The sequence below is a fragment of the Saccostrea cucullata genome, unplaced genomic scaffold (assembly GCF_032062105.1).
Source record: "Saccostrea cucullata isolate Sc308-1 unplaced genomic scaffold, CSIRO_AGI_Scuc_v1 ctg3524, whole genome shotgun sequence".
Lineage (NCBI taxonomy): Eukaryota > Metazoa > Mollusca > Bivalvia > Ostreida > Ostreidae > Saccostrea > Saccostrea cuccullata.
Window position 1 is genome coordinate 98,445 of NW_026921010.1, and position 27,860 is coordinate 126,304.

General features: G+C 33.8%; 3 protein-coding genes across 3 annotated transcripts in view; 2 read left to right on the plus strand and 1 right to left on the minus strand.

Annotated features, from left to right (window-relative positions):
* LOC134258961 (nectin-4-like) overlaps positions 1 to 27,860 on the plus strand; it is a 75,515-nt gene that overhangs the window by 19,788 nt on the left and 27,867 nt on the right. The window lies entirely within an intron of this gene.
* Positions 5,393 to 27,476, plus strand: LOC134258962 (nectin-4-like). The gene is made up of 13 exons (XM_062741556.1): positions 5,393 to 5,621; positions 17,849 to 18,250; positions 18,424 to 18,771; positions 19,387 to 19,707; positions 19,924 to 20,013; positions 21,122 to 21,241; positions 21,337 to 21,355; positions 24,318 to 24,361; positions 24,451 to 24,469; positions 25,027 to 25,100; positions 25,234 to 25,249; positions 26,957 to 27,042; positions 27,135 to 27,476. The coding sequence occupies exons 1-13, from the start codon at positions 5,552 to 5,554 to the stop codon at positions 27,146 to 27,148; spliced, it is 1,623 nt and encodes a 540-aa protein (XP_062597540.1). The 5' UTR covers positions 5,393 to 5,551; the 3' UTR covers positions 27,149 to 27,476.
* LOC134258963 (uncharacterized) lies at positions 13,527 to 15,786 on the minus strand. Its single transcript, XM_062741557.1, has 4 exons — positions 15,270 to 15,786; positions 15,051 to 15,138; positions 14,706 to 14,954; positions 13,527 to 14,533 (listed from the first exon to the last, which is right to left on the minus strand). The coding sequence occupies exons 1-4, from the start codon at positions 15,651 to 15,653 to the stop codon at positions 13,701 to 13,703; spliced, it is 1,554 nt and encodes a 517-aa protein (XP_062597541.1). The 5' UTR covers positions 15,654 to 15,786; the 3' UTR covers positions 13,527 to 13,700.

Sequence of the window (27,860 nt, forward strand, 5' to 3'; positions counted from 1 at the left end):
CCTCTTTCGTTACTTCTCACTAAAATATTGACAGTAGTGAAGGAAAAACTTCAGGACTACTGTACAACTATATATTCAAGAAGTGGTGTAAATCAGATGTGGATACTTAAAAATTCTAAAGAACTTTTGGACAATTTGAAATCACAAGACTTTACAAAAATCAACAGCATAAAAACTTACGACTTTTCAACTTTATACACAACAATTCCCCACGACAAATTAAAATCCAGGCTTTTTGATATCATTGACAGCTGCTTCTTCAACAAAAATGGAACTCGTAAGTTTACTTACCTCGTCATTGGTCATTTGAAAAATTATTTTGTTAAAACAGATTCTGATTGCACACACAAGTACTCTGAAGTTGACATCAAGAAGATGCTTGAGTTTCTGATTGACAATATCTTTGTGGTTTTTGGAGATAAGGTATTCCAACAGTCTATTGGAATTCCCATGGGCACAAATTGCGCTCCGTTATTAGCAGACTTATTTTTGTATTCATGTGAAGCAGAATTTATGCAAAATCTTTTACGTGAAAAGAATAAAACACTTGCTGTGGCCTTCAACTCGACATTTAGATATATCGACGACGTATTGTCAATTAATAATGATAATTTCCATTCCTACGTCGACACGATATATCCTGGTGAGCTTGAGATAAAAGATACCACAGAGTCCAAAACCTCTGCTTCATACTTGGATATTTTACTTGAAAAAGACACTAATGGTAATCTAACAACCAAGCTACAGCAAAACTCGTTTAGTACGAACACGGATATTGCGAATTTACGGTTATAACGAAGTCATCTTGAATCCCCAGCTGTATAAATTTAATGACTTTCTTATACGCTTATAACTGCAATCTTCGGCTCGAAAGCAAATCACTAGTGCAACGCTGTCCACTATGACCGAGGCCTCGCGAGTCCGAGAACACCACTTCCGTAACAGACACGTGGAGAAATTGACATTGCCACATGGATCTGCACGTACTCCATCATATGATACAGACATAGTCCCTTAGTCTTTACCATCCGACTTCTTAAGCAACTCAACTTCTGTTATTATAACATCCATACAAATCGGTTGCCTGACCATGCTGACCAGCTCCCGTTTCAGCAACATTGCATTCAATATGGCGGCGGAGAAGTGACATAGTGCCTATTTATGTTCGTGCTTCCGACAACCTAAATCTAGGTCACATATATAATTAAAGTCAACAAGATTACTTTGATCATCATTTAAAATTCTTTTGTTGTTAATTTTATAAATGTTGATATTTGACTACGGTAAATATTAATAGTCAATAAATTTGTTTTGTTTTTTTTGGGACTATTTTTTAATAGTAAAATTTGACGTCATGGGGCCTTGTGCATTCCGAATCTACTCAATTAGACGGTATTTCGATTTATTTTAAGATGGTTATTTCAAGTAAAAATGGAAATATAAGGAATCACTGTCTAGTTTTGAGGGTATGCCAGGGACATCAACAATAGTGGGAAACATGGGATAATTTGCATAACGGGCGAAGCCCGTTATGCTAAAATTATCCCATGTTTCCCACTATTGTTGATGCCCTGGCATACCCTCAAATCTAGACTGTGATTCCTTAATAAAACCGACCCCTAGCGGCAGTTGAAAGGCCTACTAATCGTATCCTGTAAACTTATTCATGCCTAAATTAACTTAATAAATACTTTTGGTTCATATTTTACTTCATAAGCTTAGTTTGTTGATAAAGTCCACGTACAGGTTACGGATACTCAAAGACATTGAGCAGTGAGGGGTCTTTTTCTCTGATTACGTCTACTGCGACACGGAACAGTTTAAACGGTCATTATTTTAAAATGATTGAAAACTACAATTTCACTAGATATTCTTTTGAGAATTGATTTAAATTAAGTAATATCAGAGGGAGATAAATCTTCAAAGACCGGAAAGATAATATGTTTAGTCAAGTTCAGCTGTTACATTTTGATACTAAAACATGAAGATTATGTTTGTATTTATTGAGTATTCAGCTGTTTAATACATATATGCAGCTGTTATATATCTGTTACGCAATCAATTTCATTAAATCAGAAGCTAATGTGGGTCGGATATCTTAAAAGAGATTATTTGAAATAACTGTTGACAATATCCAGCATACATGTATTTGACAAAGTATAATAGAGCACATATCATAACAGGCACATACATGCAAATTCATACACAAAATCCATTATGACCTTGAACTTTGATTGTAATTATGACGTACACAAAAGGAATATCTATCATATGCTGTGTAAAACTTTGATCGGCTATTGTGGCCCAACCCTAACCCCGGCGCTCATGATTTGAACAAACTTTAATATTACTATCTGAGGATAATTTAATATGAGCAGAGCTCCAGATAAGGTGCGCATTTGCAGAAATACGCATTAAATTTTAGAAAATACGCATTGAAAATTAAAATAGCGCGTACAATTACGCATTAGCAATCATAGATACGCATTACACCACGAAAGTACTGCCGCTAACTGCGTACAACAAGTTGAGGAAAACAGGTACGACGTCCTTAATAATACGAATCGAGGTTAACACAGTGTTTGATTTTTCTCAAATCAAAGTACAGATTTAAAAGCCTTTTAGTGACTACGAATATTCTAGTAATGTCGACGACGATCCCCATTTCAGGAGGAAGAATAGGAGATTTAGAGTAAAATTAATTTCTGTGTAGAAAGACTATGCACTAGACATAACTTTTTTTTTACTATGGGTCCAATTTTTCATCTCTCTCAACTTTCCATATTAACGAAGATTCTTTCACTTTACTCTTGATACGATGTCTTAAATGAAGGAAAATTTATCTGCGTCCCTAACTCTATGGTGCAATGACCTTGACCTATTGTATAATCTTCCTTGTCAAAAATGAATGCTTCCCAAACTCACCAAATTGTCTCGTTGGTATTTACAAAATTTATTTAAATATTTGCAGGAACTGACCTTTGAAGTTTTTTTTTCCTCTTCAAAAAACGCATACTTCGATAACAAGCTCAAAATAGAGGTCAAAACATTTCTACATAAAAAATACTCTTCAATCATTTTGCTGAAAATCAAAATCTGCATTGATTTGAAAATCAGGGAGTAAATACACTTTGGGGTAAAAAATTATCTGGAGCTCTGAATATGAGTATCATTTTTCCTGTCCCAATGGTTCTTGAGAAGAATATTTTTAAAGATTTTCGAGATCTCTTTATAAATCTATCTAAAACATTGATTGGCCATTGTTGCCCCGTCCTACCCCGGGCTTCGTAATTTGATAAACTTGAATCTACACTACCTGAGGATAATTCCTCATTAATGCGATTCATCATTCCTGGCCAGTGGTACTTGAGAAGAAGATTTTTGAAAGATGCCATCAATTTTCCATTAATTAATAATAATCTCTCCTTGGAAGAAGGCATGCTCCTCCATTTGGTCAAACATTTGCCCTTCAAGAATGGATACTTTGTGGCAAGTTTGGTTGGAATGTCCCAGTGTCTCTTGAAAAGATTAAAACGAGAAAAGTTTATAATGACGACGACAGACAAGGAACAAACAAGATGGGCGGATACAATGTAAGGCGGACAGAATGCCTATAGCGTCAGATATTAAGAAAAATCTCATTTGATATATAAATTGAGTATTTTAATTTACATCTCATCATTGAAAGTTATGAAATTATGAGAAAAAAAATTCTGAGAAAAAATACATTTCGGTTAGGGTTAGGGTTAGTTCATATAAATATTCCATGGTATTCGTCGAATTCGATACCCAGCAATAAAATACCGATGTATCAAACTGCTTTGAGACTAACGCGCTAACCTCTATGCTACATAGCTCATGTGTTGTAATGGCATTGAAATCATGTTTGTGATATGACCATTGAATTAATGGACATGAAGTATTTCTCAGAAAGATGCAAATGTTTTGTCATGAAAGTGCTCTACTCTAAATCCATTCACTACTTTCAATGAAAGTACAATAAACAACAAATACACCATTTTGACATAGCAACGACACGCAGCAGCTTTATTTGTACATTTTACATAACATATGCAAAATGTGAAAATCAATTTGTATATACATGTTTATGTTGGATTGAATAAATCATGATAAAATTTAAACTTTATCGCGCTCTACGGGTCGTCCTTAACTGGCATTTAAACCACAATTCACATCTTATATTGCCTTGCCAACGAGACCGGTTCCAGAGAACCACGTGATATTCACCAGGTATTCGAATGAAAACCTTGTAATTCCGAAAAAGTAATTCATTATCACACCAAAAAGAAATTGATTTCTGTCTAATTCGTTCCTTAAACGAAAGAAATCATATTATTTTTAAGGTATAGTGGGTCTTCCCTCCATTTTTTGTAAACCCCCCAAAAATGGAGCAAAGACCCATTCACATTGAAAATTTTGTTAAAGTATGAAGAAATGATCATTTTTTTGTTCTTTTGGGTCTGTATACATGTATGCTTTTTCATAGGCAAATATTTTCAGTTTTTGTGAGATGTTTGTAGATTATAGAAATTTTACATGAAGTATACTTTAATATAAGATGAAATATGAAATAAATCTTGCATATCATTGAGATTATTATTTTTTTTATTTCTTGTCTGTCGCGCTATAGGTATTCTGCCCGCCTTATACGCCCATCTTTTAATCATGAAAACTCACTTGAGCCTTGGGCTCAGGTGAGCTAAACATGCAATTCAGAAAAAAAGAAAAGAACCAGATAAGCCAAAGTTTAAGGCCAACAAAATGGACAATATTTTGGGAAATCTTACCGAATCTCAACTGTCGTTATTTGTGCAGATCATCAATCCACTTTCTTTGAAATTGATACTCTGTGAAACTATGAAAAGAAACTTTAAAAAATCCACAGGCTGCTTGCTCTGAAATACTATTGTCTGAAACTGTTATAACAGACAAAGGTTGATACCTTCCAAAACACTGTTATGATACTATATGTTCCAGTGTCAAGGACAAACACTATTAGATGAGACATCTTCATTCTAAATAAAAACATTGCCATAGATCATAATAAAATCAAATCTATATGAACATTTGGTTTCTAGATAGACATAAACTACTTTTACAATGTTTATTTTGTGGGATATACATGTTAATTTTCAAGGAAAGACTTGAACACTTATGAAATGTACAAACTGACAGAAATTAAAATACCTCAACAAGCTAGGAATAAATGTAAATGATTGTTTTAAAAATTGTGAGTACTAGAAATTTATGAACTCTACTTGCTATTCAAAACGAGTATTCTATAAAGATATTGCATATTTTTATCATGGTCTATACTATATATTGCTGTGATAGGGTTCGGTCTTCCTTATGTTGTGCTGCTAGCACATAGACGATATACTTACATGTAGCTCATTGAAAAGGAAATTTGAATATCAATAATATCGAAACCACTTTTGATTTGGCAGTGGAGAGTGTGCTAGGAATTTTCTTAACAACAAATGTACATATATGTATACAGCGATTTAAGATCGGCTTTAAACAAAATACAATGGAATATTGGGACAATTTATTTTTTACTTTGCATCTTTGTTGTTCACATCTTTCCTTTCTTCCTGGAGGTAAGTAATTTTATAGAAATGATAAGAATGATGTTTAATTTCACTGTTATTGATTAATAATTTAATTTCACTTGTATTAAGCAATTTCATCGGCTGAATCATTCAGAGGAACATATAATATTTTGGATAACATAACTTGCCTACGTCACAATGAGTTACGTCAAAAACGTATTACTCCGCTTGACTTACTTTTAAAATAATGCTCAATTTGAAGTCTTTTTCCGGAGGAAATATTGACTCATTGCCTACACTAGAATTAAATCATAAGGAATGAAGCTAATTTCAACTTATATTATCCGATATAACAAAACTTGGGGCAGTTTACGCTTTTTTTATAAACCGCTTCGCGGTTTATAAAGCGTAAACTGCCCCAAGTTATGTTATATCGGATAACATAAGTTGAAATTAGCTTCATCCCTTAATGATTTTAAATTCTTTTACCTTGTTTACATTATAACATCTTGCATAATTTGCGTATATAAAACACATGAAAAAAAGTTTCGAATTACTCTGTAGAAAGTTTTTCTAAAGAAAGTAAATCAGGTTAAAAAGGAAATTGGCAGAATGACCTACCAGCCCTAACGCCTTGTAAATACATGTATGTTCAAAATGTAGCATTCACTTAATTAAATAAAATATTCAAACACTAAAACTGCTCAAGTGCTGTGTTGTATGCTTTTTGTGTGTTGGCTGATAGAGAGTCATTTAAAAGCCTTGATGCCTTTTCTTCTAGATATCCCATACCTGGTTTGGGACTAGTGTGGGGAACAAATCTGCCTCTGGTGCGAGGTGTCGGAACCGGGCCCACTGTGAACGAGATATTGCATCAGCGATTGAGTTTGCTTTAGTAGGGATATATGAAGCTTTAATTTGCAGGGACGTAGTATCCGGGGGGGCCAGGGGGGGCCTGGCCCCCCCACTTTTTTCCCCAACATAACCTTTACTATAGTAAATGTTCATTGATGGGATGGTTGGCCCCCCGACTTTATAACCATAGTATAGTGATAGCAAGGATTGTAAGGAAAACATTGGAATGATAGTAAGTTAGCTTTGAAAAAGTTGGCCACTCCCCCCCCCCCCCCCCCCCCCCATATCGGTTTTTGCCGTTTGGGCGTTTTTATTTTTTTTTTTTTTTTTTTTTTTTTTTTTTTTTTGCTTGTCAACTTTTTCAGGTGAGTAAACAAAAAATTTTTCTCAGGTTGTGCCCCCCCCCCACTTTCAAAAACGATGCTACGTGCCTGATTTGTATGTTGTATTGCAGTGTAATGAGTACCAGTTTGCATACAATGTTCATAACTCTATCTGATTTGCTGGTAGAGTTGTTAATAATGTGTACCACTGACATGTTGTCAATATGAAAAAGAAGTCTAGTGTTTTGTAGGTCTTTGTTATAAAGTGTAAGAGCCACCAGTACAGGGAACAGCTCCAAAAATGTCATGTCTCTAAGAATGCCCACTGAACCCCAGTGTTGTGGCCATTGACCCCCAGCCCATTTGCCACCAAAATATATACCAAATCCACCCCGCTCTCCCCCAGCACTGTCTGTGAACAATTGAACGGTGTGACTGTCAACCAAAGGGGTGTTAATAACTGATACTCCATTGTAGTCTTTCAAAAAAGTTGTCCATACGAGTAGGTCAAGTTTGATATTTTGTGTTATTCTGATTTTGTGGTGTTGTTTTTTGATGCCAATGGTAGAATTAATGAGGCGTCTGCAGAATGCTCGACCTGGCGCTACCACTCTGCAAGCAAAGTTTAGAAGTCCCAATAGTGACTGCATTTGTTTAAGTGTGACCTTTTTGGCCTGCAACACTATATTGATGTTTTCTTGTAATTTTTCAATCTTATCTGTAGGTAGTGACATGGTCATGTTGCAAGTGTTAAATCTAATGCCTAGGAAAACTAAGTCATTGGTTGGTTCTACAGTCTTGTCCTCGGCTATCGGTATGCCTATATCTGAGCAGAGGGTTCTAAAATGTTGCAATGTATTTGCGCAAACCGCGGAAGACTTGGGGCCACAAAAGAGAAAATCATCAAGGTAGTGGATAATATGAGCATTGTCCGAATGTTGTTTTGTAAGCCAATGTAAGAATGATGCAAATTTCTCCCACAATGAACAACTTATGGAAGACCCAAAGGGTAGCATTTTGTCGAAATAATATTGACCTTGAAATTTAAACCCCAAGAGGTCAAAATCAGCTGGTGATATAGGGATAAGGCGAAAAGCGGATTTTATGTCAGATTTAGCCAATAATGTGTCGGTTCCCAAAGAAGCTATAATATCTGCTGCCTCATCAATGCTTGCATAGTTAACCGAGCAGGCCATAGGGTCAATAAAATCATTGATAGAACTTCCTTCAGGATATGAGAGGTGATGAATTAAACGCATATCACCGTCCTTCTTGGGGACTAAACCTAATGGGGAAACTTGTAAACAAACAAAAGGAGGGTTTGGAAATGGCCCTGCTACTCGTTGTAACGCTACCTCTTTTGTGATTTTTTTTTTTGCTATTGACAAATTTTCATATAAACTACTGAGATTTCTGCATTCTCTTGCCCCCCGTTGGCCCTGATATTGTAGCCTAAAACCAAAAGTAAAACCCTGAAGTAAAAATTTGGCATGTTTATAGCCTTCCAAATGTTTTGCCAATGAGCTAGTTTTTACAGGTGTCTGTCCTAGTGAGTAAACTGAGCGATTGTTTTGAGCACTTAACTTGAGGGTGTTTTCCTCCGCACTGGCTACACATGTGGTTATACCTGCATCTGGGGAAAAAAGGACAGGGTTTACCAGCATTGTAAACAAAACAGCAACCCCCCGTTTGTTTGCCTAATGGTAATTTATTTGAGGGAGTGTTTTGCATGCTTGTAACTTGCTGACTATAACTTGTGTGTGTATTTCCAGCTGATATACATAAGCCAGTATTCAGAATTAACTTCCCCCCATGGAGTATTAGGTGAAAGGGCTTTGCGTAGACGAAACTGTCATCATACTTGTACCAAGTACTGGACCTACTTGCTGCCAGCCCAATGTCTCTGATATATTTTAACAATTCTTGTGCTTTAGAACAAAACTTTTCTAACATAATGCTAGTAAATCAAAAATGCTGAGGTCCATTTCTCTATAGGTAAGAAATGTTTTTCTTTGGATTAGCAACATATAAGGTGCCATTCCTAATCCGAGGTTGCCCTGCGAATCAAAATACTCTAATTCTGCAGCTGATTTTAGGAGCAATGACAAATCAATAAACTGACCTTCCCAAATCTTATTTTTTACTTTATTAGGAATATGGGCTCCTAAAGTATCAACAAAACTAAGCTGACATATTGGGTTATTTTGCACCTGTTGAACATTATCGTGTTTATATTTACAATGTGACCTGAGACTCACCGGGTAACTCTGATTCTTGTCCGGTACCAGTACTTGTATGCGTCTCATGGCCCGACAGGGTCGGCTCTGCAGGAGGTGGGAGAGGGAGAGGGTCCTCCGAGGGACGCTGTGTTTGCGCCTCCGGGCGGGGACGTTTTCTCCTGCCTTTTCCCCTGGCTGCTGACCCGATATCGTCTCTGCGCCGTTTATTAGCCACTGTTCTTTTGTCTCTTACTGGGGGCATGATGCTTTTGGTTCGTTTGATGAGGAAGGATTATCCTTTTTCTTTCCGTATTGATCTGACCACGCTGCTTGAATGTTCCAGAAGATTCTAGAAAGTTCCGGTTAACAAGGGATGGATAGCTCGTTCGATGTTTGAGACCGAAATGCATGGTGGTTAACTTGTTCCAAACATATTTCATAATAACACCTAAGCCAACCTAAATTAATTTGTACTATTTGATATTCATCAAATAATTTTGATTAAATAAAATATTCAAACACTAAAACTATATTTTTCTTGTTTAAAACTAAGATGATCACAAATAATGATTAATTTTTAGGTAAATATTTCAGTGCCATGTCTTGAAATTTAAAACCAACATAAAATAAACAAATTGGTTTAATGAAACGTAAATGACACAAAATAAATTTTAGTGTAGAATTTAAATTTCTTCTTTCAGTTACAGAAAAATATTGTAAGAACCTGTCATGCAGATGACTATAATTTAACTATGATGTACTAGTTAATAATTATTTAGTGGGCGGACTTCTATGTGTGTCAAAACGTTGTGACAACATTGACCGAGAATGTTAGAATAGTCCATTTTCGAGTTACCGTATTCCGGCAGGATTCTAACATTTAGTTTGTACTCGATGCGGGCACATCAACTTCCGGTTTCCCCAAGATGAATTTCGAAAGGTGCAAAGTACCAGATTTAAAGCGGTTTTTGCGTGATCGAGGGGTTACATGTCACTTTTATAGAAGAGATCACTTGCTAAGATTATGTAAACTTGCGGAGGAATTAAAGTTAGAAGTTCTAAACGACGAAGCAGGTATAAAAAGTGTTCTCATTGAACAGTGATGAAATCGGCACTCTACATGAAACACCATGAGATTTGCATTTTAGTTTGCATAATATAGGATTATTATGAAACATTTGTCTGATTTCTACACATTATATATATATATATAATATTTAAAAGGACCTGGGACTGTCATATTAATTAGCCCATGTTTTAAATTAAAGCCTTGAACATGTTGAATGTAATTTAACAGCTGATAAACCAGATAAACAAAGCCTTGGAGAATCAAATGATTATCTCCCCAAGAATAATTTAAATATAAAGAAGTATGTACAGTGATATTTCAGCATTGCATTATTATTTTTTAGAGATATAATAAACTCATGACTGCAATAGTGTTAGTTAGAATAATCTAACTGTGTCTCGGTACAGGCCCTCACCACAGTTAGAATACGTCCCATATACTTGCAACGTAGCAAATCGGAGCGGATCCGCTCCGAAACGATTTTGAAGAATATAAAATGATTTGCACTGGGAATAACTACCAAAATAATCAAAACAAACCTTCTTGAGATTGCTTATGCCTTTCATCCCAAAAAATAATCCATATAAATACGTAAATCCAATTAATTTTCTCAACGTTTTTCTCTCCATTCAAACGTTTACATTCGGAACTCTCTAGATTGTTCCTAGTAAATGCACTATCGCCCGTGTTTCTTTCTGCTACATTACGAATACACGGAACGAATTCTATCGTTAAACCGGGTCCGTAGGACAATATCATTTTAACGATAGAACATTCTATCTACAATAGTGTGTGCAAACACATTAACTGATTAAGTAACGTGTAATCATGGTAATGGGAGAGGAGAAAAATGCAGTGGACCAGACCTGGATTCGAGCCAGGCTGACCGCCACACACACATTCAATCTCAAAATTTCTTTGCACATATGGATGCAGTTATGAGTTTACTTAATATCTACCAAAAAATATGATTTACATTTTTTAAACCCTTACCTTGATGGCAAATGGGATTTATATTTTAAAAATTCCTTGTGTTATTCTCCATATTTGTTTCAATAAATGGAACAGCCATCATGAACATGGCCATTGCAATAGCTTCTGCTCAATATGAGCATGAATTACATATATCTAATCTATCTTCAATAATACCTATTTGCTTAAAAATCCAAATTTTATAATATTGAACAACTGTTTTTTTTCTAAATTCCTAGATGAATTGCCAAGTGTTGTCAATGGAAATAATGAAAAGGGTTTCTTGCCGATGCAAGAAATTAAAAAATGGTCAGAGAATTTGACGAATTTACCATCAATTGAATCATGTGATGTCATGGTGTACCTTATGAACAATTGTGGTTGGGAGGCCTCTAGGTTAACAGGGTACAGAAAGGATAATGGTTACAAACTATATATTGACAACCACATCAGTGATGTTACCATTGCGGAAGTAACAGATACCTTACCATACTTTTATTTGAAGGCATCCTGTGTACCAGAAACTCGACAGACTGAGGCCCCATATGTTACTTGGGTACTTGTAAAAACAAATGGGCAGATTTTTTCAGGAGGTTGTTCTTGTGTTGTGTAAGCTAAATAAATTGTTTTGCTGTTTTAGTGTTTACCATTTACATGATGTTAACTTAATCCAATGTGCTTTTATTTTTTACCTTTTTACCAGTGTTCTCAGATTTTACGCTTTCCTAAATTTGTGTTGCAACTGAGAGAATTACTTAAAAGGCTTTTAATTTGAACAAGTCTTTTCTGTACTTTAATCGTTGACTTCACATTAATACATCACCTGTCTTCTACCCCAGTGCTGGTAACTTGGTGGTAACCATTTTAAAGCATTTCCTTGTAATCAGCCATTCATCTGGTATGAAATTGGTATGGTTTATCATCTTCATTTCATCATTCCATTTGAAAATCTTATTCAGTTTAAATTTGTTAAAAAGTTTCAGCATCTATTATGATGTATAATCATTGTATTTTGTGGGAAAGAGATACTCAATAGCTTAATCAGAACAAAAATATAACCCTAAATATAATATTGAATTAATTAAGTCAAATTTTAATAAAAGACATGAAGTTATTACATGAACACCTACACATGTACAATGACATAGTATTACATGTACATTGTGTTGAATATTATGCATTTTCTTTTTCAGAGGTAATGGAACATGTAAACATTGTGTGGCCTTATTGTTTTCATTGGTAAGTTTCAATGACCGACACAAGGACCGTTATTCAGAGGCATGTACTGACACAGTGTGTATGTGGGACAAACCTAAGAAAACATCAGAGCCAATGGAAATAGACAGCATTGATCTGCAGAGAAATACCACTACAAAGAAAAAAGTTTTGCCAATCCCTGAAAATTACTCTCCTTGTGGACAGATCAACCACAGAGAGGTTGAAAAAGATGTATATAACTTGTTTAAGTCTAGCAACTCCTTATTATTGCAGGTATTAGACCCCCCAAGTGATGACAATTCATCTGATGATGAAATAGATGTTCCTCCACTAAAAAATGCTTTAAAAACGCTTTCATCAAACAATCAGGTTTTTGAACATTTGAGAACTATTTACACACCAGATGTTGTAAAAGAAATAGAAAAGGTAACCAGAGGTCAATCTGACAACACTCTTTGGTTTGAGCATAGATATGGCAGGGTTACTGCATCACTTTTCCCATCTGTTATGCATTTCAGATTTAATGACAATCCTGAAAATTATATTTTAAAAAAAGTACTTGGCAGCTCAATGGATGGTTCCATGATACCTTCCATTGCATTTGGAAAAAAGTATGAGCCTGTGGCCAGACAACAGTACATTGATTTATACAAAAAATCACACAGAAATTTAAATGTAGAATCATGTGGGTTGTTTGTTTGTGATCAATATCCTTTTATGGGTGCTTCACCCGATGGAAGAATTACATGCAAGTGTTGTGGAACAGGTCTTATGGAGATAAAATGTAGTTTCACATATCAGAATGTTGAACCTTTAGAAGCTTGTAAAGATGATCATTATCATTTATACATCGATGAAAACAATGATGTCAGATTGAAACAGACGTCTCCATGGTATATTCAAATTCAGGGGCAAATGGGCATTTGCAAATCTTTGTGGTGTGATTTTATTTTTTTCACAAGAAAGGGAATCATTGTTGATCGGATATCATTTGACCCTGAAATGTATTTTGAAATTGTGCATAAATGCAGGAGATTTTTTGAAAAGTATGTGTTAAATGCACTGTTGCACCAAAATTCAAACACTTGAACAACATAAAATGTGTTCACAAGATTTGTGTATATGTTTATGTACTAATTTAAGTAACATAAGTCAAAAGTCATTGCTTAAATACAATATTTATTGTTTATTTATCTTCAGAAAGGACTCATGGTAGATCTACAAACAACTATATCAGTACTCTGTAGTTGATGACATTACATGTATAAAAGTACAAAATTAACATATTCATGTACATATGTATCAACAAAATATCATGATCTATAGTACATTTACTCATGTGACTGAGTTAATACTAGTGGTTGAATATTAATAGTTTTGTAAGAGAAACCAGTTGCAAATATAAATATATAAAACACTTTGTCTTCATAGTTCATGCATCTTACTTCACTAAAGGTTTTTGACAATTGCTTCAAAATGCACACACTCTCAGAATTTGATTGCATAATGGTTTGATTTTTAATGGAATAGTATGAGATAAAATTTTGTAATTCTTCAATCTGCCTATTGCCCTTTCTACATGAATCCGAAGCTTTGCAATTTTTTTTGTTTTCAAAATATCGTGAGCAGTTAGATGTTTACCTTTTCCCCATGAACACTTTTTGGTAAATGGTGGTATATTCAATGTAGCCCTTCTCTCTAACAACAAGTCTCTGATCAAAAACCCTCTGTCGGCCATCACTTCATCACCAGGCTTTACTAAATCTAAAAATCCACTGTGTTCTGTTATGTACCTATCTGACACATTTCCTCCCCAAAGATTAGAAACGAACATAAAAGCTCCAGAGGGTGTCACAGCAACTAAAGCTTTGAATGTGTTTTTCTGTTTATATGAACTAAATGTTCTTATCTGTGCAGTAGGTGTAGATGGCCTTTCAATGAAAAACTCAGTACAATCAATTATGCTAGCTGTTTTTGGAAAAACTGATTTAAAACATTTTGGCATAAATTTTTTCAAACACTTGGAACTTGGTCTTTTCAACAGTGGTGAAAATACAGTATTCATGTAACTAATCCATGTGACAAAAATTTGTGATACCCTTGTGCAAGAAATACCAAAGCTATCTGCAATTACAAATGTAGGTAAAGCTAGACGAAGTCTTAATAGAGTCACAAGGAATTCGTGAAAACGAGTCAGCTTCCTATTTGGGCCAGACTTTTTGGAAGGATTCTTGGCTTCTGTATTAGGAATGGCTGATCCACCCTTCCAATATGCAAGTGTCGGTGTTATTTTGTCAAGTATGGCTGTAAAGTAATAAGAAGAAGATAAGAGATACTAGTATTTTACATTCAGAATTATCTGTTCTATACTTTTAATTCTAATTTTGCTATGGTATAGTAAACATGAAGTCAAATCATATGTAATTTTGCTTTAGTTAATTTTTTTTACATGCATTAGAAATATCATTAAATTTACCGAAGATTCCAAATAGAGTCAGAACAGATGGCAGTCCAAAATAACTCATAACGGAGCTATCACTGTTTGTCATCTTGTCGACTGTCATGTACCGCCTCAGATCATCTTTGTTCTTGAAGGTGTCTCGAAGTTGCAACAGTTCAGCCTCAGATTTCTCTAGGTCATGCAGGGTCAAGTCTGTCTGACATTGTACATCAGAGGAATGGACCACTTCATTGCCAACTGAACAGTAATCATGATCATGGGGGGCTAAATAGATAAAAAAGGGTTTTTTATTAGCTTATTGATTGCTTTTGAGTTCTTCAGAACTATTACAAATTAAAGGCTGTGCATAAGTCAACATACCTGCTATTTGTTCTGCTGTCATTAAGGATTGAACAGTTATTTCTCTCTCCACTGGGAATGGGAAAGGTTGTTTTCGTTCATTTTCATCCTACATGTACAATTAATAGGTTATATTTATTTTAAATCATTTGAATAATAATCAAATTATTGGTGATAAATTGACTCAGAGCATTGTTTAAAATAATGAAATTAAGGCCTACAATGTCTTATGATACGTACATGTACGAGAAACCCCGTTGTTTTAGGCCTTGGTGTAGACTCGTATTTTGTGGGCGTGGCTTCACTCGTAGTACATGTGGATCTTTTCTCAATGGAAGAAGTTCCACGGGTCTCTTGTGGGCGTTTATAGTTAATATATAGATACAGTTCAGGATACGGGTGGGCTTCAGTAGGTCTGCCTTCTACAAAATGTTTCGAGCAAATTTTATCGTGGCGAGAGGGGTCAAACTCATGGCGTCTAACTAACTCCAGCCATTTCTTGCGGAGTTTGGGTTGTTTTGAGGTGGGAAACGCAAAGAATTCCACATCGGCCATGAAGCCATATCTTCCCTTTTTACGAGAATCTGATGAACAGCCTTCAGCTACACAGTAGTAGCGAGGCATTTCAATGCAGACGATGTTTCCAATGTCAACAATTTCACCGGAAGTGATGCGCCCCGCATTTTAATAAAAATCACGTGACTTACGTACAAACTAAATGTTAGAATCCTGCCGGAATACGGTAACTCGAAAATGGACTATTCGTATTACTTTTTTACATGTCATGAATTATTTACCTTTTCATCTAAAATCTGTATGTATTTCTTGAGTACATTGTCATTATCTTAGCAGTTCAACGTGAGTGGATTAGCCGTAATACGATGGTTGTTCAACAAATTCGTGGACGGTGTAAATCTTCGTTTTATTACTCACTAGAAATTTAGAATAAGCATAATATAGTATGTAAAAATATTTGTTTTGTTGAAGTGTACAGTATCTATCCCTTCGATTTAACAGTAAAAAATTTACTTTAAAAATTTTATGTTAAAATCAAAATGTTTTGTACACGCGGAGAACACTTTACGGCAATGTAACGTCGAAATATAGCGTCAAAAAGAGCAAGAGCCATGTTATGCATAAAATGGCCCTGTACTTATATCGATTAATTTACTATAACCCTCTTTCCCATTCTATACATCAAAATAAAGTAGACACTTGGTGCTTTAATTTTCTATCATAAAAGTACGTTTTGAGAATCCCGATATTGGAAAAAAGGGTTGATAAATTGCAATATTCTTGAAATTTGCAGACAAAATGCGCATTTGACTTCAGCAATGAATTAAAATATGAGTGCAGCCCACGATCCAAAAAATAAAGCATGTTTTTTTATCATCAGAAACAGAGCTTTCATTATGCATTTGCACGTTTTGAATCATAGGTTGTGCTCTATATGAAAGATTTTGAAAAAAAATGCTTTAATTTTAGGTCATTTTCAAAGAAATTTACAAAATATAAGAAAAATGACGCATTTTGTGTCGTCATCATGCATTCATTAGATGTGAAATTACGTCACGATTAATAGGTAGGTGGTTACCAACATTCCAAGTGATAAATGCGGCATTTGCAACCTAAACTGAGCAGTTTTGATTTTTCATATATTCTCAGGGCCAAATAAGGCCAAAAGTGGCTCTTGCTCTTTCTAAAAAATAAAAAGACTATCCCAATACATTTCACACAGTATTATTTAATACCAACTCATTTAAAAACCTTTTCTAATATTTGACATTTATTTCTTAACAGTTTTTTTCGATGTATAAATTCCCTTGTTAGGGTTTTAATTTCTTTTATTACTTAACTCTGCTTTCAGAGGATAAGCAGAGGATAAGCAACTCTGAAGCGCATATATCTTTCCTTGAAGTTCCAACTTTTTAAAGTTGCTGATAAGATTTTTTTCTTCACAGATTGTCCTCATCCAATACCGAGTCTCTGTCACTCAAATACTGCCTGTACTTTTTCTTCACAAGTGCACAACTCACCTGTGATATATTTTTTCGTTTCTTCACAATTTGAAGAGAAAATTCGAGATTTTTCCTGAGTAAAACACAAAATTGCATCGTTATCTGATGCTTATTGACGTTTTGAAACGTCATCGTTTTTGTCCGGTAGACGCCACCAAAATGCACTCGTCTGTATTATTGTACCTGTTGAAATGAGAACTGTTTTTTAATTCATAAATATTGTTGAGACCTAGACGAATCGTGTGTTTTCCCTATATCCAGAGGACCTAGGATTTTAGTACAGGTGTACTACCAGTATTTTTTTTGTAGCGTCCCTGACTTGAGCTTGGTCATTCCCAGGGATCTTTCAATATCATCTTTAAAACTTATTATTACAATGTAATAGTACAAGGTAAAGTTTCATTTGCAAAAATGCATCAGCGCCATCATCACCCTTTACAACAACGATAATGAAATATTTCCTTATACTGTAAATAGAATTATTTTTGACCCGTGCTATATTTGCCTTGTACACTTGCCAACAATTTTCTTCCTTTTAAACATGCTCTGATGCAGCTTATTTTCAGAGAGATTATTATAATGATTTACATTTTGAAGTTTATTATATATTTTTATGATGTTTTCCTATTCAGATATCTAAATGTGTAGTAATGAATAATTATTGTCAACATGTTATCTAAAAACATTTAACATGTAATAACTTTGAATAAAGACAAAAGTATGTGTCATACACCTTAGATAATTAAAACATTGTCTCACTTACTGATCGAATTGAATTGATTCATATTTCTTATATTAAAGGTAGTTTAGCTGGAACAGTTTCCACAGCCGGCTCTCTCACGGCCACTATCGGAGGCTCTGTTGACTTCACCTGTACGTATACACTAGACTCTGGTGATACAGTCTATCCAGGAACTATTTCCTGGCAAGTTAAAACAGGATCAGGGACGTCCGATTTTACAAACATGGCCTCTTTTTCTCCTCCCGGTGGTTCTAATTCCTTTACAGACTTTGCCAATGATTATAAGAATCGGTCAGAATTGTTAAATGTTACAGCTAATGGAGCTAATTCTTATGTTGTTGTGATGAGAATAAACGAGGTGATGTGTTCAGATGAGAATCACTACAGATGTTCTATTTTATTTATTAATACTGGGTCAGGTCCCATAACTAGGACAAAAGAAACATCTCTCACAGTTAGAGGTATGGATTTCTATTTTTACCAGGAGTACTGATATACAATATTTAATATGCATGCACACTGGAAAATAATTGTATGCATTAAAGTCTTAATTCAATGAGCATCTACAAATTCACTTGGGTGCAAATAAAACTAAATGAGAATTGTTAAATAACATATCTGTAAATCTTTACAGCACCTGCTGAACAACCTTATGACATTCCAGTTCCTGTACCAGACAATATAGAAGAGAACATGGAAGTGACTTTGTCCTGTACAGCCAATGTTGGAAAACCTCCAGGACAAATCAGGTGGTGGCGCTACAGGAACGGGATAACAGCTCCACAGGAAATGACAGGAGTGTCTACCGCCACTCCACTAGTTCAGGAAGGCGTGTGCGTCTTCAACGTAACCAGCAAGGTAACATACAGGATGACGAAGTATGATGATCAGACGGTGTGGAGATGTTTCGTGGACAATGAACTGTTAACAATGCCAGACCGAGACAAACCTAACCAAGAATCTAAAAGGGTCAATGTATTCTGTAAGTTAATCTTTATGTTTAAATCACGTGTAACTAGCATTGAGAGGACATAAGCAGATATATAGTTTGTAAATCGCATAAAATAATAATATACTGTATAAGGGAAATTATCGCATCTGTTTCATTTTTGCCCCTTTTGCTTTAGACACAAGTGAGCAAATTTTAATTTTGAATTCAAAGAAGACAGTATAATAATAAGCAAATCTGTAATGGCGCGAATTTAAAACAGAACAAAAGTTAAAGGGTCAAAATAACATGGTTCGAAAAGACCCTGTATTCAATAGTTTAAAGAGAGAAAAATGTACGCATCGAAGAGTTTTTCTAAATACATGTATTTTTATGATAATTTGCAGCAATCACTATGACGTTCTTTAGAGTGTTTAAGTCAGAGTTCTTAGAATAAGCACAGGAGTTCGCGTACCTATCAATTTTACCGAAAATTTCAGGAAATAAAAAAAACGTAATACCTATAAGTGTTCTTATTATAGGTATGACGTATTTTTTTATTTCCTGAAATTGTCGGTAAAATTGATAGGTACGCAAACTTCTATGGAATAAGGAAGGTGCTTCGGACACTGGCCTTAAATCCAATTTTTTATTTTTATATAATTATAGTTAAGGTCAACGTTCCCATGATAAAGAAGTTACCAGATATTGGTGCTGACTCTCAATATTCTGTTGGTTCCTCTGTGACCTTGACTTGTCAAGCTGATGGTAATCCAACTCCTGGAATCTACAAAAGTACGACTGTCAATAGGTACCTATGGACGTTCAAGGCCAATCCGAATGACAAAGGTAGAGAACTATCATCCAAAAATGGGACACTTCTTCTGACCAATCTCCAGGAAAATGATACAGGGAGTTACGCTTGTACTGCATTCAACGGATTCAATGGAAAATTTTTCAACGCATCTAGAAACTTGAGTTTACAAATTGGTAAGGAATTGTTTCATGTTCACTTTTTTGCTTTAGAGTAAAGGTTGATTTTCATTTAGTTTCACTTTGAAAAAGTAACCTTATTTTATATCATTATTTATAAGGAATATGAGAATGAATTATATTTCAAGAAGACAAGTGTTATAAATCTTTTTATCTAAAACTTTAAAACGATCGCTTATCTTCTGAAGTGATCTTTTTGTTTCCTTTGGATAGTGAAGTCTACAAGTATCACTTCTTCAACTACTGCACATATTGTCTATACAACTGGATATTTTAACCCACCCACAACACAGGAAGGAAACGGTAATATTTTATTATGCATGCGTTTTTTCACGGGATTTATAAAATACATCATAGTTATCATCGAGCAAGTTTCTTCTTTTTTTTCGGTCACCAGAATAAATCAGATAACAAATTGCTCTCCATTGTTGTCCATCGTTGTGCGATCCAGTGGTTTTTGATTCGTCTGCAAAAGATTTAAACATTTAGCTTTCTTCTCATGAACCTATTTAACCGATGTCGACTCATTTTTACATACTGTGAAACCACTAATTTTCAGCGTGGGGCGTTAATTTTCATGTTTTGTAAGGAACGGATAGACCCTCGATTTATGTTCTCTATGAAATATAATATTTCACATGCATTACTACTCAACAGTTCTTCATCTACGAATTTAAATCCCCACAGACCCAAATTTTTTTTATCCTAACACGAAAATATGACCACTCGAAATATGTGATTTTACATTATTACACCTATAGTTATAAAAGTCAAATATTACGAAAAAGCATAGTCCTTACGCAATCGTAAGTATAACATAACGTATACGTATGAGTGACGTACATGTATATATTTACATCCACTGAATATTTTCTTCTTTATTTCCTAAGAAAATATATTGCGTTCATCCCTGCATAAACTACATTAGGGATATCGCCTGTACAGATTTCTTGATCAGTGGCCGTTCCATCAATGAAACGTACAAAGACGTTCGCATCATTAACACAATAATTAATATTTTTAATCCTACTAAAAATGATAATTTAAACAGATATAAATATAAACAATAAAATGTCTTTCTTGGCTTACGCGGGTTATGTATTTTTTCTGCAACAGCTACTTCCGTTCATTCCAGTAACAACAAACAAAGAAAGCATTTATTGTTTAAATAAAACATCAAGATTGACATCGAATGCTGCTTTGTCGTTTTGGGCATCATATAATAAATAAAAAGTTCACAAAAATCACATTTCTGTCTTAATTAATATAATTTTCATAAAGATATAATGGGTTTATAATTCCAGTATTGGAGATGATTTTTTCTTTTTTTCAAATTTCATATTTAATGGATGAAATTTGACAAAAACTTGTAAAGCCATTATATAATTCATGACTGTTTTTTTCTGTTTAGGATTTCCAACACCTAAATCGAAATTAGAAATCATCGCTGGCGGAACAATAGGAGGAGTTGTTTTCGTTGTACTTGTTGCTCTTTTGATCTTTAACAGAAGATACCAAATTTTATGTTTTGGTAAGTATTCCGATAAAATTATGAATAATCATTATTTCTATCCTTTTAAATTAGTCAATCTTTTTAGCATAATGTTTGGATAATATTACTTTCAGAAAGGAAACAAAATTCGAGGTAAGAACGGTAACATTACATGAAATAATCAGTCAATATTGTTCTAACCTTATAAACTATAAAATTTAGACGAAGAGAAATAAATTAAAAATTTTAAGCTCTAGGATCAGAAAAGGTCCTTTTATAATTAAAAGAATGTTAGATATTTACATTATTCGGAAAATACAAGATTGACAACCGTGGCAAATTCTACGTACTTTATGTCTTTAGTCTTTGATTCTGTAAAATCAAACTAATATAACTTATAGTATTTTATATAAAATCAGATGTTTTTCCTTTATTGTTTTGAAATAAAAAAAAATCATTGAACTATTTACGAATAAAATGAATTCTAACTTTTTCTAAAAATGAATTTGCACTTTTTAAGTTGTTTATTTCTAAAACTATCTCATGTTTACTACTCACAAAATCAATTTTAACGAAATGGGACCCTGATTCCATGACTTTTAAGGAATGGAGCACTACTCGTACATTAATCTTTGGGTCAAAGCACAAAGTGACAACACGGAAAGGAGTTATTTCACAGTAAACATTTTCAAGTTAATTGACAATATTACGCTTCGTTGATATTTTTTATCGGTAAAACAATCTTTCATCGATTTTACGTTGTCATTTACCTATTTAAAGTTTCTTCAAATTTTAATGAGATCGATATAGAGTAAAATTTTCAGATAACCCATCTTCACTAGCCAACTTGAAGGGTTTCTGATTCGCTATTCTCCTCATAAACCCTTGGTATACAGTGAAGTCAAAAGACGGGATTATTTTCGTCACGTGATCTTGAATCTATCAGGTACGCACAGATTACGTCATCGACAGAAATAAAGACTCATTAAAAAAAATTAAATTAAAGTTTTTCAAGAATAATTTAGAAGCAATAATTGAGTAATGTTTATTTATTACTTATAGTACAAATCGGAACCTTTTATATAGATTCTTAATCACATATTTAGAAGATATTGGATGACACCATAGCTATTCATAGAATTGCATGTTATCTTACGGATCGTTGTTTACTTGCGTTTTTCAATTTCGAGATTAAAAAGTCAAGAGGTATCCCGAACGCAAACTTCATCATTCACAAAAAAAAAAATTGATGATTGGTCGACAGGTGTGTACTGAAATCCAATCAGAACTCTGGAAAACACCTTAGGCCAAGGGTTTATGAGGAGAGTATCAGAAACCCTTGGCTAGCGAAGAGGACGAAAGCCCAGAAGGCTCATTCGAGATTCGAGTTTCTAAATACGAGATTCGAAATTTGAGTTTCGAGATTCAAGATCCAGACTAACCAATCAAAAGCAGGTTCAACATTTGATTACTCCCCTTTATTATGTTTTTACCATCAAGAAACCATTTAATGCAATTCTATCAAATGGGCTTTTTGATTAAATTACAATGCAAGTAAGAGTATTATACATTTTCGAAGGAAATTTAAATAATTATTTGATTTTTAATCAGTTAGATATACATGTTCTTCAATTTATATTATCGATTCTTAAATATTAAATAGATAACATATATCATGAGTTTATTTTCTTTTGTCTTATCTACTAATCTTATAAATGTTTATGTATTTCTTATATTAGGAAAAACCGGTCACTGTAGCCTAGTGGTAGAGCGTTCGCTTCGTGATCGGGAGGCCCGGGTTCGATTCTCGTTCGCGGCGCCGCGTCATACCTAAGACGTAAACATAGGTAGTGACTGTTCCTTCGCCAAGCGCTCGGCACTAGAAGTGAAAGTCACGGGTCTTTCGGATATGACCTTAAAAACGTAGGTCCCGTGTCACGGTAGGCGTTGGCACGATAAAGAACCCTCACTGCTCAATGGCCCTGAGTGCCGAGTATAGGTCTAAATTTGAAGCCCTTCACCGGCATTGGTGACGTCTCCATATGAGTGAAAAATTCTCGAGAGGGACGTTAAACAATATACAATCAATCAATCAATATATTAGGAAAACAACAGGTACTTACAGACGGGAACCCTCCCCCCTTTGATATTCAACCCCATGGCTTATCGGACATTTTTTTTTACCAAAATATATCTATTATTTATCATGTTTACAATACCAACAAATTGTAAAATCCCCAGAATAATCGCCCCCCCCCCAAAAAAAAAAATACACCACTATCCATTATAAGAGAAAGGTATGCCTCTCCAGTTTGTTTACGTTGTACCCCCACTGGTCTTTTGGGGTTTATTAACATGCATTTATTTTAGTTTAACTTTTAATGTCGATTCACACTGTCTCTACATATATTTCTGTCTTATTCCATGCTATCGGACCGACTCTGCATCTCGTAATAATCCCACATTTTTTCCTTTAACAGCATTCTCTCTTGTATAGTGGGTTAATGTACAGTGGGGTATTTTTTTTTAAATTTTGCTGAGCGATTATTCTGGGGGGGGGTTACACCAGCGATTTGTTTGTATTGTTCACATGATGAATGAGTTAATAAATATAATTTGTGAAAATTAAAATGTCCAATATGCACTGGGTTTCAATATCAAGTGAGGGCTGGGGGGGGGGGGGGGTCCTGTCAACAAGTACCTTTGTTTTTTCCTAATATAAGAAATACATAAAAAATAAGATTAGTAGACAATACAAAAATGTATATAACACTGGTATATGTAATCTATTTAATATTTAAGAATCGATAATATGAATTGAAGAATATCTAGCTGATCAAAAATCTAACAATTATTTAAATTTCCTTCCATTATATAACACTCTTTCTTGCATTGTAAGTTGATCAAAAAGCCCATTTGATATAATTATATTTAATGATTTCTTGATAGTAAAAACATAATAAAGGGGAGTAATCAAATGTTGAACCCGCTTTTGATTGGTTAGTTTTGATTTTGAATTTCGAAACTCGAATTTCGAATCTCGTATTTGGAAACTTGAATCTCGAATGAGCCTTCTGGGCTTTCGCAAAATTTACATAAATTATTTATTTTACAGTATCAGAAAAACGGCAGAGTTATACACTATCTCTGGAACACAAAGTCAGTAATAAGTCAATTTGAATTCTTTTCTTTTCTTTTTTATAAAAGTTGACAATTTTATTTTTTGAAAATTTTCCGATTTTTTTCAGGTCTCGAAACAGAGAAAAGGTAGGGTATATTTTTATTATCATAAAAAGTCTGAATAATAAAATATCTCAAAGGCATTGTAAATAAAAGATAATATTCTCACCAATTTGCATAATAATAATTTGCTAACCCAAAAAGTATATGTATATTTAAAGCGATCAAAAGGACTTTTTAAATAAGATGCTCATGAAAGGATTGGTGGTGGTTTTAGTCGTTTTCTTTTAAGTAAAATCTCACTTTGAGGTAGACCTCTCCCCCCCCCTTTTTTTTAAAGAAGGGCACGTTATTTCTTTAAATTAGATAAATGAAATTCAAAAACAAGTTAAGCTTCTATTTTGAAAACATATTTATTTTTAATGTATAGAGCTGTTGTAACAGTTTTGATGATTAACACTATAGAATGGGCATGAATTTCAACAAAGAAAATCAACTTCAAGTTGATAATAAGTTGTTCATGTGTTACTATTTTATCTTATTCGCGTTTTGTAGATGGTATATGTTCTTTTATCATTTAACGAAAGGTTACAAATTGACACGTTTATAATGAATATTTATAAACCTCATATTTATTCATTAAGAGCTCATTACGAAGGGCTGACACGGAAAAGTCGAGATCAGGAAGACGGATATGACGTTATAAGACCGCCAAAGGGTAAGGACATTTTGTAAAACATAAAAATACGTTTTATATCAAGAAAATGATTTTTAAAAAGACACAATGACATTCCACTTATATTCTAAAATCATAAAATGTAATCTATGTTACATCTCTCATCTCTGTTCAGATAATGGATCATACACGTAAGTAATTTTTAAAAGATGTTTGGTGATGATTTGGAATAAAAGATAACCGGAAATGAATTCGCAACCTTAAAAAAAGCGTTTATTGCAACCCGGAGGACCGGACTGCTCTATACATATATTTTTTTTAAATGTTGGTGTATGTGGATTGAGATAAGAAATTACGACTTACATAACATATTTAGTTTAGTAAAGTGAATCTGTAAAGATATATGTTTGCATATTTAATATATACTGAAAGGAAAAAGAAACGCATAAGAACATAATATGGGGCAATTTATTGACTATCAGACCGAAAATTATGAACAGTCGTCAGATGTGTATTTTGGTTACTTTGTACTAAAATCGCTAGTCAAAACTACTCAACCATGAAATGTATGGCATTTCGTAAGGGAAATGATAAAAAGTCAAAAACACGTGCATGTTGATGATGATAATTTTGTAATAAAATTTTGTAGTACCATACTATGCATTAGAGTTTTAGACATCGTTTTTGCATGTTTGCAGTCAGTATAAATTTCTTGCAATCGTGGTATGGCTGACGGAAGCTACTGTAGGTTAAGTAATTGAATTTAATATTGCATAAGAGAATATAAAGGCAAAAACCTGCTGATGTACAGATTGTTTTCTACTTTTCAGCCAAATAAAAGTTTTTTGGTTGTCAGAGAGTGAACTTAAAATGTTTCCAATCAACCATGACGGTGACGTTGGCTTGTTACAACCTCACAACAAGATAGGCCTTTTCATAATGCCACCTCTGTTATTGTCAAGGCATTATCACCGAAACTGATATTTATACAGCAAACAATCAGACTCACTTTTTTCAACCTAAACTAACGAAACTATCCGCTCTAATTTGGGCCGCGAGCTTGTCCATCTTACATCGATCTTACTCTCAAACACGCACGTACGCGTCGTTTGCGTGATGTTTTTTTTAGCATGTTTACACTGGAAAGATGTAGCTAATGTTTGTCGAGACATTTTTACAAACATTCACAAGTACCAAACATGCTGGGTTCTGGGGGTCGTCGACATATTGATATCAATATGTCAGGAGCTATCACTTAAAATCACACAAAATTTGGGAAAAGTGTTGATTAAACATGAATTAAATTGTATGATAACAATGCTGGAAAATATATTTGAAATAATTGCTTTTATTTAAGTCAAATGTTTAATATGCGTTTCTTTATCCTTTTAGTATATAAATTTGCTAGTCATTTACTATCGAAAAAACGACAGGTCACTTTTTTAGAACATCAAATTTTACATACCGCATTGATTTCAATTTTTATTTTATGCAGCCAACATTTACATGAGGATTTAATAAAGTATTAAAGAGCATTGTTTTTGTTCGATTGTATCCGACTTAAATTTTTCAAAATATTCTCGACTATCGTCTCTATCATATAGACGCATGCTTTTTTCTTTTTTTACACATATCGAAGATAGTTGATGATCAAGACGACTCATGACAGATGCGCGGTAGAGAAATTGAAGATATTAAAAGTTTTCGACTTTCCCTTTTGGGGGTTTTGTCATATGGACTTCAATAACCCATGAATTATTTGACAAAATCAAATGGGATTTCGGTTATATCTTTCTGAAAGATGATTTTAAAATTTAAATAGGAATACTGAAAATATAAAAAGAAAAATAAATTTAATTCACCTCAAAACTTTACCCTGCGTTTCTTAATCTTTTCAGTATAATTAGACAATTCAGTGCAACATACGAAGAACTGAAACACAGGAAAGAGGAACACGGATATGAAAAACTTCCAGATCTTACAAGTATGTTTAATATTTTAAACGCGCTAAACACTTCAATAAAACATATGACATATATTAAAAAAATTACAATTATGTTGTGCTACTTTCCACAGTCATATTTAACTAAGGAAAACAGCAAAATAAAGTGACTGGTCACGGAAAACAAACTTTTGGACCCCCCTACAACACAAAGTTAAAGACAATCTTAGTATTTTGAAGAAGATTATCTTTCATCAATTGGACTCAGAAGATAAAAACCAAGCAAAGTGAATCTATTTTATACAAGAACAGATAATTCCAATTTACAGAAATTTATTTACCTCAAAACAAATATGAGAATTACAACAAAAGGGAATTTTCCAAAAAAAGAAAGAATGAAGGAAAGTTATTGAATATTTATACTCTTTTAAACTCTTTAAAAATATTTTTTGTTTCATTAAACATATATAAGACTATTTTTTTCATTGTTCATCAGTATTGTACAATTCTCATCTGAAAAACTTTGATCAACAAATGTAAATCTTTTTTATCTTTGGTGATGACAATTTTTTAAGATGTACATCAGTCACCAAAATACGTACTAACGATACTTCCTTTTAAACACAGCCTTTACGGAAGTTTAAGCTTTCAGAATTGTTAGAAATTGGTTTATCCGTACTTTAATATGTTTAATGAGGTATGTATTTGTATATCTTACGCATGAAATAAAGGTTTTACTTATGTATTCATTAGTCAATTGCTTTTGTTATATAATTCCTTTGTAACATATATAATAGTATCAACGAACGTTTTTAGATTATTATTTACTTAAGACGTGAAAAATATGGAGATTATGAACA

Bases quoted from the DNA above. Each gene is read 5' to 3' on its own strand.
- LOC134258962 (XM_062741556.1), top strand. From the start codon at position 5,552: ATGGAATATTGGGACAATTTATTTTTTACTTTGCATCTTTGTTGTTCA. The intron at 5,622-17,848 runs GTAAGTAATTTT...CTTATATTAAAG, and splicing joins TCTTTCCTTTCTTCCTGGAG to GTAGTTTAGCTGGAACAGTT. The intron at 18,772-19,386 runs GTAAGTTAATCT...ATATAATTATAG, and splicing joins TAAAAGGGTCAATGTATTCT to TTAAGGTCAACGTTCCCATG.
- LOC134258963 (XM_062741557.1), bottom strand. From the start codon at position 15,653: ATGCCTCGCTACTACTGTGTAGCTGAAGGCTGTTCATCAGATTCTCGT. The intron at 15,139-15,269 runs GTACGTATCATA...TTGTACATGTAG, and splicing joins CAACGGGGTTTCTCGTACAT to GATGAAAATGAACGAAAACA. The intron at 14,955-15,050 runs GTATGTTGACTT...TTATCTATTTAG, and splicing joins GACAGCAGAACAAATAGCAG to CCCCCCATGATCATGATTAC.